This window comes from Geotrypetes seraphini, chromosome 3, assembly GCF_902459505.1.
Source record: "Geotrypetes seraphini chromosome 3, aGeoSer1.1, whole genome shotgun sequence".
Classification (NCBI taxonomy): Eukaryota; Metazoa; Chordata; class Amphibia; order Gymnophiona; family Dermophiidae; genus Geotrypetes; species Geotrypetes seraphini.
The window spans coordinates 329,286,059-329,298,105 of NC_047086.1; the positions used below are offsets into that span (position 1 = coordinate 329,286,059).

At 45.1% G+C, this 12,047-nt stretch overlaps 1 protein-coding gene across 2 annotated transcripts in view; it reads right to left on the reverse strand.

Moving 5' to 3' along the window:
* The window catches only part of PNPT1 (polyribonucleotide nucleotidyltransferase 1), a 149,201-nt gene that overhangs the window by 52,531 nt on the left and 84,623 nt on the right, over positions 1 to 12,047 (reverse strand). For both annotated transcript variants that reach the window (XM_033938048.1, XM_033938049.1), the window contains exons 16-17: positions 6,351 to 6,417; positions 6,027 to 6,116 (exon numbers count right to left, since the gene is read on the reverse strand). In XM_033938048.1, the coding sequence (XP_033793939.1) occupies positions 6,027 to 6,116; positions 6,351 to 6,417 (157 nt within the window). The remainder of the gene's footprint in view (positions 1 to 6,026; positions 6,117 to 6,350; positions 6,418 to 12,047) is intronic.

Below are 12,047 nucleotides of genomic sequence, written 5' to 3' on the forward strand. Positions count from 1 at the left end.
GGCTGAGACAGATTCTCTGGAGAGGTCAGCCCGAGAGAAACCAAGCTTTTAGGTGGAGCGAGGACAGATTGGGATGTAGTAGAGACTGATGCTGCTGCGTAAGTAGAGTAGGAAACACAGGCAGAGGGATGGGTTCTCTGGAGCTTAGCTGGAGCAGGAGGGAGAACCAGTGTTGGCGAGGCCACCGAGGGGCGATGAGAATCATGGTGGCTCTGTCCCTGCGGAGTTTGAATAACGTCCGCAACATCAGAGGCAGTGGAGGAAAGGCATAGAGGAACCAATCCGTCCAGTCGAGCAGGAATGCATCCGGGGCCAGACGATGAGGAGAGAAGAGTCTGGAACAGAACTGGGGCAGCTGATGGTTGTGAGGAGCTGCAAAGAGGTCCACCTGAGGAGTGCCCCAGCGAGCAAAGATGGAGCGGAGTGTGGGAGGATCCAGAGTCCACTTGTGAGGTTGAAGGATGCGGCTGAGATTGTCGGCCAGGGAGTTCTGTTCGCCCTGGATGTAGACAGCCTTGAGGAAGAGACTGTGGGCCGTGGCCCAGGTCCAGATGCGGATGGCCTCCTGACAAAGGAGGGGAGATCCGGTGCCGCCTTATTTGTTTATGTAGTACATGGCGACTTGGTTGTCTGTGCACAGGAGAAGAACCTGTGGGTAGAGGAGGTGCTTGAAGGCCCTGAGAGCATAGAACATGGCCCTGAGTTCCAGGAAATTGATGTGATGTTGACGCTCCTGAGGGGTCCAGAGTTCCTGGGTGAGAAGATCTCCCAGGTGAGCTCCCCACGCATAGGGGGAGGCATCTGTGGTTATGATCATGGAGTGAGGGGGTAGATGAAAGAGTAGACCCCTGGAAAGATTGGAGGAGTTCAACCACCATTGAAGAGATTGCTGAAGAGACGATGTCACAGAGATGGGATGAGAAAGAGGATCCGTGGTCTGTGACCATTTGGTGGCAAGAGCCCATTGAGGTGTCCTGAGGTGGAGTTGCGCCAGAGGAAGCACATGGACCGTCGAGGCCATGTGGCCCAGGAGGACCATCATCTGCCGAGCTGGGATGGAGTGATGAAGGAGCACCTGATGACAGAGGTGGAGCAGGGTCCGTTGTCGGTCGGAGGGGAGAAACGCCCTCATCAGAGTGGTGTCAAGAACTGCTCCAATGAACTGAAGTTGCTTTGTGGGAAGTAGGTGCGACTTGGGGTAGTTTATCTCGAACCCCAGGAGATGGAGGAAAGAGATGGTGTGTTGAGTGGCTTGTAGCACAAGTGGAGACGTAGGTGCTTTCACCAACCAATCGTCCAAGTAGGGGAACACCTGGAGGTTGTGAGACCTGAGGAAGGCCGCCACCACAATAAGGCACTTGGTGAATACCCTGGGCGATGATGCGAGGCCAAAGGGTAGCACTTTGTACTGATAGTGACGGTGCTGTACCTGAAATCGGAGGTAGCACCGTGAAGTCAGATTGATTGGGATGTGAGTGTAGGCCTCTTTGAGGTCTAGGGAACATAGCCAGTCGTGTTGAGAGAGAAGAGGGTAAAGCGTGGCAAGGGAGAGCATTCTGAACTTCTCCTTGACCAGACACTTGTTGAGGTCCCTGAGATCGAGGATGGGACGGAGGTCTCCTGTCTTCTTGGGAACCAGGAAGTAGCGGGAGTAGAATCCCTGGCCCCTTTGGTCTGATGGTACCTCTTCGATGGCGTTGAGAAGAAGGAGGGAGTGGACCTCCTGCAGGAGGAGGGGGGATTGGGAAGCAGACTCTATGGGAGGATTGTCTGGTGGAAGAGTCTGGAAGTTGAGAGAATAGCCGTGGCGAATGATGTTGAGGACCCATTGGTCTGATGTGATGACCTCCCAACGGCTGAGGAAGAGTTGGAGGCGTCCTCCGATAGGCTGAGGAAGAGGCAATGATGGTGGGAGACTGGCTATGCCTTGGAGAAAGGAGTCAAAAGGGTTGAGATGGTTTTGATGGAGGGAGAGGCTTGGCAGGCTGATGAGACTGGGAACGAGCCTGAGGTTGATGCTGGTGACGAGGACGGCGAGGCTGCTGCTGAGGCGGGTTGAGAGGTCTGGCCGAGAACCTGCGTTGGTAGGAGGACTGCTGTCTTAGGGGCGAGCAGGCGGAGTCTTCTTTTTAGGTTTGACCAGAGTGTCCCACCTAGTCTCGTGCGCTGAGAGTTTCTGGGTGGTTGAGTCCAGGGACTCCCCGAAGAGTTCGTCACCAAGACAAGGTGCGTTAGCCAGGCGGTCTTGGTGGTTAATGTCGAGGTCAGAAACTCTCAGCCAGGCCAGACGCCGCATGGCAACAGCCATGGCAGATGCTCTAGAGGTCAGCTCAAATGAGTCATAAATGGAGCATACCATGAATTTCCGAAGTTGGAGCAGACTGGAAATTTGCTGTTGGAAAAGAGGGACCTTACGTTCAGGAATGTATTTTTGTAAGGAGGAGAGTTGTTGCACCAGATGCTTCATATAGGAGAAGTTTAAGTGTAATTATTTGCCCTGTTGGCCAGCATTGCATTCTGGAAAAGGCGCTTGCCAAATTATCCATAGTTTTCCCCTCTCTGCCAGGAGGGGTGGGGGCATAGACACTGGAGCCCTGAGATTTCTTTAAGGTGGACTCCACCAGGAGAGATTCATGGGGCAATTGAGGCTTGTCAAACCCCGGGATCGGAATGACCCGGTACAAGCTATCCAGTTTGCGAGGGGCCCCGGGAACAGTGAGGGGGTTCTCCCAATTTTTGTAAAAAGTTTCCCGTAGGATGTCATGGACGGGTAACTTAAGGAATTCCTTGGGAGGTTGCTCAAAGTCTAGGGCATCGAGAAAAGCCTGGTTCTTTTTAGAGTCGGACTCTAATGGAATGGAAAGAGCAGCCGACATCTCCCTGAGGAACTTGGTAAAAGAGGACTGTTCAGGTTTTGAACCGGTATCAATCGTCGAGGGTTCCTCGTCCGTCGAGGAAGCGTCTTCCTCGGTACCGTGCGGGGATTCTTCCCATAAGTCAAGGTCCCTGATGTCGGGGTGCGCACGGCAGGCCATCGGTGTGGAGGGCTCGGCATGGCGGGTCTTGGAGAGAGACTTGCCGGAGCGTACCGAGGCGGTACCGGGAGAGGAAGACCGGTGCCGTGCCTGGTACCGGGAAGGGTCGGTATCAGAACGGGCCTGCACCACAGGTTGGGAACGGTGTGGTTCAGCCGAGAGCACCGGCATGGAAGTGTTAAGTGGTACCGAGGGGGTCGACACCGATGGGATCGTGCGAGGCTCGGACCGGTCCTGCACCGGAAGGTGTGGGGCCAGCAGTGCCGGCAACAGTTGTTGGAGTTGTTGCTGCAGCTGCTCCTGTAATTGGGTCTGGAGTATGGCCGCGATGCGGTCGTCCAGGGGAGGCACCGGTACCGCTTTTTTCTTCTTCGGTACCATAGGTGCCGCTCTACGCTCCGGCGATGAGGAGGCCGATGACGAGGCACTCACTGATATCGGAGCGGAGCGTTTGCGGGGTCGGTGCGGTGTCGGAAGGACCGGCGTCGCAACCGTGGCAGGAGGGCGCTCAAGGGAAGTGGAAGGCTTCTTAGCCGGCTTACCTGGGGCCAGCGACCCCGAAGAAGGATCTGGCGTCATCGAAGTAGTCGGTGCCGACTTTTGAGGTGCTGTCGACGTCGCGGCAGGTTCCATGGCAGATCCGGTGCCGAAAATAATATTTTGCTGGATCTGCCTATTTTTCAATGTGAGTTTTTTTAAGAGTAGCACAGTGGGTGCAGGTGTCAGCCCGATGCTCTGGACCCAAGCACTGCAGGCACCAATTGTACGGGTCGGTGAGAGAGATCGGGCGTGCACACCGCTGGCACTTCTTAAAGCCCGGTTGCGGGGGCATGAAGGGAAACACGGCCTCCGCAAAATCGAAGCCGGAGGCCTGTATGGTGGCAACAGGCCCTGCCGGGGCCGGGCCGAAAAAATAAGAAAACTCGACGAGTTTTTTTTGTTTTTTTTTTTTAAAATAAAAGCAAATGAAATGGGGACCACGCACTCCTCTGTCGGGCGGGAAGGCACTCGCGCATGTGCGGTGCGGCCAACTAGAATTTTCTAGTTAAAAATGTCCGTACCGGGGCTCTGTCGGTGACGTCACCCATACGTTAAGAATATGCTGCCTGCTTGTCCTAGGATAATGAAATAGTCCTTCACGCTGCTAATATTTACCCATACTGGGGTGACAGAATTTGAATCCAGGCAAAGGGGGCAGTTAGTTGAAAGGAATGAAGTCTGGAATTGGCAATGGAGGAGAAAGGTACAGCTAAGAGCAGCTTATCTGAGGAACAGAGTTTTCTGGGTAGTGTATAAGGAGAGAGAAAAGAAGCAAGATTTTGAGGGGCAGTAGAATGAACACACTTATAGGTCAGTAATAGGAGCTTGGACTGTATTCTCCTTCCTGCAGCTCTGAGAGGGAAAGGGTAGCTGGTCACTCATTCTCCAGGCCTCATCAGTAATTAAAATTCATTCAACTATTGTGTGACCATGTTGATGTGACCATATATCTATATAATTCTACTACTATTTAAAACCATAAACGGCGACAGCCCAACCTACCTGAACAACCGTCTCATCCAAACTACATCAACTAGACATAAGAAAACCCACACTCCATTCACATACCCTTCAATCAAAGAAGTCAAACGGAGAAAACTATATGATACCCTCCTAGCCACACAAGCAGCAAAACTCGACAACCAAATCTCCAATCTATTAATTATGACCCCAGACTACAAAACATTCAGAAAAGAAATAAAGACTCAACTCTTCAAGAAATTCCTGCAAACGATGTAATACCGCTAGCTCCTTCCCAATTCCACTCCCCAAAGCAACCTCATCTACTCCTTATCTCCTCTAGAAATTACCAGATATCTTCTTCATGTAATACCTTTTTTGAAATTCTTTGGTAATCCGCCTTGAACCGCAAGGCAATAGCGGAATAGAAATCTCTAATGTAATGTAATGTAATATAAGGCCTTCATGTACTTAAAGAATGTGTAGATCAACTAACTTCAGATAGATACATGCCTGGGTATAAAAGTTAATTCCAACGGGGAAACATTTGTGAGTTTACATTGTCAGCAAGCAGTCTTCTACCCTTACTGTCAAAGTGGTGTCTCTGATTCTGAAATATACACACCAGTACCACCACCCAAGTCCACACACAATTGTGACTATTAAAAAAAAAAAATTACTTCAGGGCTGTGGGAGATAGACTTTTGATATGAACGTCATTTTGGCAATATGATTTTTATGGCCAGTTGCCAACCTCTTAAGGAAGCGATGGAAGTAAAAGCCTGAAGAAACTCTTCTCACAGTGCTAGCAGGAACCATTGTATCTCGGAGATCTCAGAGAGAACGAGAGCCAGAAGGCCTTGAGCATGCACAGATGCTCAAGCCCAGCCCAGGCAAGAGGTGGGATCTTTCCTTAAATGGCACCGGCATGCAGCAGATGGGGTACGGAGCTTGTTTGGGTGGGCGGATGCCACTTCCAGCATGGGGGGGTGCAATGCGGTTCTCATGGAGGGGCATTCGCGGGTGGGGGGTGCGATGCCGATTCGAGCGGGGGGGGGGTGCTCGTTTAGCGGGACAGTGCTCGTTTTGCGACTTAAGGTTTGCGAGAGTGTTTTGCTCGTCTTGCAAAACACTTGCAAACTGGGTTAACTCGCAAACTGAGTTTCCACTGTACTGTATAACAACCTTACTTGTAAAACCATGATCTAGTTAACATAGTAACATAGTAAATGACGGCAGATACTGAATGGTCCATCCAGTCTGCCCTGTAATCACATGCATTACAATTTCATGATTACATTTAAATGTCTTTTTTCATTGTTATTTCTGGGCCATAGACCTTAGAAGTCTACCCAGTACTGTCTTTAGGTTCCAACTACTGGAGTTGCTGTTGAAGTTTACTCCAGCCTATCCTTTGCTGGATTCAGACTATGAAAATTTGCTCATTCATATTCTAATTAGTATTTTCTTCATTGTGAATCCTGTACTTACCATTACTCTCCAGGACTTCAGCAGTGACTCTTATTGTGAAAGGGAAATCTTTAGGAATTACAGATATCAAGGCTCTCTCTGCCAGGGCACCTGTACTTAAAAACAAAGTAATTTAAATACAAGAACAGCACTTCAGTTATGTGTATATTGTTTGTCATTTTGTTTTGTATGTTTCTATATGAATAAAATAAGCATTACAAACAAGCATATTTCTCAAATTCATTTACAAAATTACTCAGAATTGTATCACGCATAGGATTTAACAGTGTTTGATAAATACAAAAATATTGTGGATTTCATTATTTTTTCTAGGTTATCACTCACCATGTCCAAGTTCCCTTCTGTTAAAGCCTGTAACTCTGCCAATTTCATTTGTTGCAAAAGGAGGGAACTGTGGAAAAAGAACAAGACGCAGAAATTATTGCTAAGACCTTTCCTAATATCTTTAAAAAAAAGTTACATATCTTAAAACAAAAGGTCACCTTGGTATCCCAGTGAAGTTTACACAATCTCTCTAAGGGTAATGTTTCCAACTTGGTGAGATTTCTTCCTCTCATAGTAATACATAAAACTAACCCTTTGCTAAGGTAAATCTGAGAGACTGAGATAATGCTCATCTTAACACTTGCAATGTTCCAAAAACTCATTTGGCAGGTCATAAGGTACAATATACAGTATACAGGCAACATATCAAGATGTGATTGGAAATTCTTTTTAAACAGATTGGTGTTGTCTGACAAATTGAAACAATTTTTGAATCCTTCTGACAAATTTTCTTAGTTTTTCATTGCATTTGTGGGCACCTGTGGATTTTCTCTTTTTCACTGCCAAGTTAGGATTGCCACCTGCCCTGCCACAATAACTGCATTGAGAGCAGTAGTGTGGGCTTCAGCACCTACAGGCTGAGTTGGGGAGGGGGGAAAGAATATAGGACAATGCACTATTAACCCCCATTGAGTCACAGCCCTTTATCATACGTTCCTTCAAAAGGTATTAAAAACCCAACAATTTGCATCCACAGAAATCTCTGGCTCCTCCCCCATCAAAGACTACAGAGCACAGTGAAGACATTTGCTGTGACTGCTTTGGTTGTATTTTCCAACCAGAGGCAAACAGTACATTTTTCTCCTATTACTAGCCATGCTAATGCTTATAATTATTTGTGCTGTTTTTTAATATATTTTTGATTTGCCATTTTTTGCTAGCACTAGAGAGAAGTATGTCTTACTAGTTTCAAAGCCATATAAACATTAAGAATGATACTACTTAGGAAACAAATAAGTCTTCAATTGTTTTCTAAAGTGATAATATGACTCCAAACTCAAGCATATTCAACCAGATAGAACACTGGATGCTTATCCTACAGACTAAAACTAAACCCGGACAAAACAAAATTCTTCCTAGCGACCCCCAAAGACAAAATCAAAGACACCACAATTCAAGTAAAAGGATCCGTTTTCCCCCTCAAACAAACCTTAAAAATACTGGGAGTCACACTGGACAAACATCTATCCCTTGATAAATTTCTGATATCACAGTCAGAAAAAGTATCTCGGTGCTCTGGAAACTCTGCACCATAAAAAAATATTTTGACGACACCTCATTCCGCCTGCTAGTACAATCCTCCATCCTCAGCTTACTAGACTACTGCAATATTATTTACTTGAGCTCCACAAAAAAAACCATCAGGAGACTCAAAATGATCCAAAACACCGCTGACCGCCACATATTCGGCCTGAAAAAATGGGAACACGTCACCCCTTTCTATCACAAACTCCACTGGCTACCACTGGAATCCAGAGTCCTATTCAAATTCGCCTGCTTTTGCTATAAAACCGTGTTTGGTTTATCCCCAAGCTACATCATCCCTCACTTCCTCCTGAATCGCATCATCAAGAACTCCCGAAGAATTCAACTCTTCGCCTACCCCTCCCTAAAACTATGCCACTCTAAAAAATTCCTTGACAAAACCTTCGCCTTCCAAGCTGCCAAGCTAAACCCATGGCTAACCCAAATGGCCCTCAAGGCCCCCAACTACCTCGGCTTTAGAAAAATGCTCAAAACCCTCTTCCAAGACCAGGATCCTTAATGTCCCTTCCTAACTAAATAAACCTCCCCCCCTCACTACCTCTCCCCCTTCCCCCCTGGCAACTCTGATCAATTTCGTCTTGAACCGCTTGTTACTCTGTTTTAATTGATGTGAACCGCCTATAACTCTTCTGGGTATGGCGGTATACAAGAATAAAGTTATTATTATTATTATTATAATAGAGACTTCAAGTGCTTGTCCCAGAGTGCTGCTTGAAAGGAGAGAAGACTTTGATTAAAATTTTTGCAATGACAACCTTTTACCGAGGGAAAATTGAAAAGATTGAGATCTTCGCATAGGTATAGAGTGAGCAATGGTGAATGAATCCATTATGTAGCTGGAAGACAAACCAAATAAGGCTATGTAACAGACACAGCTGAACTTAAATTTAACATGGGCCTCATCGGACAACCAATGAAATTCTCGATAATATGGGGACACATGATCAAACTTCAAGTTTCAAGTTTATTAGGATTTTATATACCGCCTATCAAGGTTATCTAAGCGGTTTTTACAATCAGGTACTCAAACTTCTTCAATCTGAAGATTAAATGGACTGCGGCATCTTGTACTATTCGCGATCTTGACAGATTCTTTTGTGTGCCCGCAAAATACACTATGTTGCAATAATTCAATTGGCTCAATACCAAAGATTGGACCAGCATTGATACATTAATGTATGATTTTATACTATGCAATTTCCATAATGTATAAAATACCTTCCGCACTAATGCATCCATTTGATCTTGCATGGTTAGGTTCTGATCTAAAATTACGTCTAAAATTTTGATAGATTGAATTGGATACATTATGTTATTTAGTTTCAAAGATGTTTCAGTAGGTGTATGTAATGGAGAAGCGATAGAGAGTTTTGTTTTTTCTGGATTAAGTTTCAATTTAAATTCTGACATCCAGTTTTCAACAGTCTGAAATGTCCTTTCAATTTTTCACCTAATGTTTACGATTGATTGAGAAATTGGTAAAATGATGGTAATACTGCTTCATTTGAGAAATCCAGAAACATCCATTCCATGTTTACTTGAATTGATAGAAAAATTTGGAAAATTTTCAGGATATAAAATAAATTGAAGCAAATCGGAAGTTCTTCCACTAAATGTACATTGTACAAAAGGCTTGTTTAATCTATTTCCCTTTCTATGGAAGGAGGAAGGAATAAAGTATTTAGGTATTAGGATTAAAAATACATTGGAAGACACAATGAAAGAGAATGAAAAAATTTTATTACATAAGATAACAGAAATGTGTGAGCAATGGAACCCTTTACATCTTTCTTGGTGGGGGAAGAGTTCAAACTATCAAAATTATGATCTTGCCTGTAGTTTGTTATCAAATGGGAATGATACCAATGTTCTTTCAGGGGTCCTTTTATAAAAAATTAAATCGTATTATTACAAAATTTATTTGGCTGGGTAAGATTCCTAGAATCTCTCTAGTGTCTCTACAAAAACCAATTACAGAGGGTAGGGTAAATTTTCCTAATTTTTATAGGTATCATCAAGCCTATATTTTACGCCAGGGTATGTATTAGGTCCTCCCAGAACTCACTGATAATACCCCAGACTGGTTGTGGTTGGAATGGCGACTTATGTTCCCTTTACGTTTATGTCATGTTCTCAGCATCAAAATGCCTAGATTGTATAAAGACAATAGAATATTGATGGATACATGGAAAACTTTACGATATGTCAGTAATTTAACATCTATTCCAATCTATAAATCGATGAATCAAACTATATGGTTAAACTCCAAGATTCAAATTGGCGGATTTAAGGTCATCTGGAAGCATTGGATGATAGCAGTTATAAGGATTTTAGGTGATGTTATTTCAAATGGTAAACTTGCTTGAATTTTCACAGCTACAACATAAATATGGTCTTAATAAATCACAAAGCTTTAGATTGTTGCAGCTGAAGCAGGCCATTCAGGTAGGGTTCCCTGAATGGAAAAATCTTAATACGCAATATAGTTTGGAATTTTTATGCTTTCAGGTGGACTTTTTGGAACACCAGGCCGCACAGTGATATAAATTGAAAAATGGATTTGTAAATAGAAAGCCTAAAAATGGACAGGGATATTTGGAGCATTGAGATTAAGCATCAAATTTCTGCATCTCAATGGCCACGAATTTGGTCTTGGAGAATGAAATGTAGTGTCCGCATCTGAAACAAACCTGTTTTTTTCTTTTACATAGAGCACTTTGGACCCCAGTTAGATTACAGAAGTTAAACAGCTCTAAGTCTAATAGATGTTGGCATTGTAATTTTGATATTGGGACATTAGATCATTTGTTATAATATTGTCCCTTTATCCTGACCTTTTGGAAATCAATTTGGACCTAAATAAATTGTTTATTGGAGAATCCTGTGACTTTATCGTATGATACGATTCTATTTGGTATGTCAATGAGAACAAAGAGCCAAATGTCATCAAACAATAAGCTTTTATTGATTATGACAGGAGTCGCCATACAACATATTACAAGTAAGTGGAAGAATTGCAGCAGACTCAATTACAGTTTTTGGTGGAATTCATTATGTCACATTTATAAAATGGAAAGAACAATAGCCATACAAAAAGGAAATTATAAAAAATTTAAAGAGATATGGGGGCCATTGACAAATTATTGTAATGAATAGATACCATTTTTCCATTATAAATACAATGTAAATATGGGGGAGGGAGGGAGGGAGGGATTTTAGAATTTTATTAGATGTTTAGATTAATAAAAAAAATGGTATAGGAAATATGTGATTACATAGGTTATGGTAGGGAGGGGGTAAATTTTATGATTTAATATTAAACATGATAGAGATTAAAGTGATGTATTCAATTTCAACTGTCATTTATTGAAACACTTGTTGTAAGATGTAAAAATGAATAAAGAATTTATAAAAAATAAATAAATAAATAAATAAAAGATGGAAATATTGTCCGCATAGCTTAACAATTTTATGCATGTGGAGGGGCATAATCAAAAAAAACATCTAAGTCCCTTTTTGGCCTAAGTCCTTAAACGTTCAAAGCAGAAGCAGGAAAGGTGTCCATAACCAAAACAAACGTCCTTGTTTTGATTATGGCCTGCCTCTACTAAACGCCCAGATCACCACTACGTCTACAAGTACATCCCCACGACGACTACACTTTTTGGCCATAATGAACCAAAAAAACGCCTAAGCCCCAAACGTCCAACAGAACAGCTTTTAGGCGAAGGAGGAGCCAGTCCTTCGCCTAAAAGCTGGATTCAGTAACCGGTGTCTGTCAAAAACAACACCGGTTACAGAATCCCCCCCACAACGATCCAGGCAGGAGGGTGCCCAAGCCCTCCTGCCATGTCGAACCGCGACCCCCCTCCCCAATGACATCGGGGCAAGAGAGAGCCCAAGCCCTCTTGCCCTGTCAATCCACGACCCCCCCAACGACATTGGGGCAAGAGGGAGCCCAAGCCCTCCTGGCCCCGGCGACCCCCCCCGACTGGATTGGGCCAGGAGGGAGCCCAAGCCCTCCTGGCCCCAGCGACCCCCTACCCCCACCCAAATACAGGTAGGAGGGATCCCAGGCCCTCCTGCCCTCGACACAACCTCCCTCTCCCCCCAACAACCACCCCCCCAGAACCCCCGATCAGCCCTCCCACTGGCCCATGTGCCTAAGGCCACGCCCACAGGAGGGGCCTAAGGCTCCCGGGCCTATGGCGCCTCAGGCCCCACCTGTGGGCGGGGTTTCTGCCGCCTGGGCCAATCCGGCCCCATTCTGGACCCAGCTGGCCTGCCGGACGGGCGGGCTTGGCACCCGTCTGTCTGGCCAACTTAACAGGTATGGGGAAAGGGGGGTGGGGGGGTCGTGGGGTTTGCGGGTCGGCGAGGGAGAGGAGTTGCGTCGAGGGCAGGAAGGCCTGGGATCCCTCCTGCCCGTAT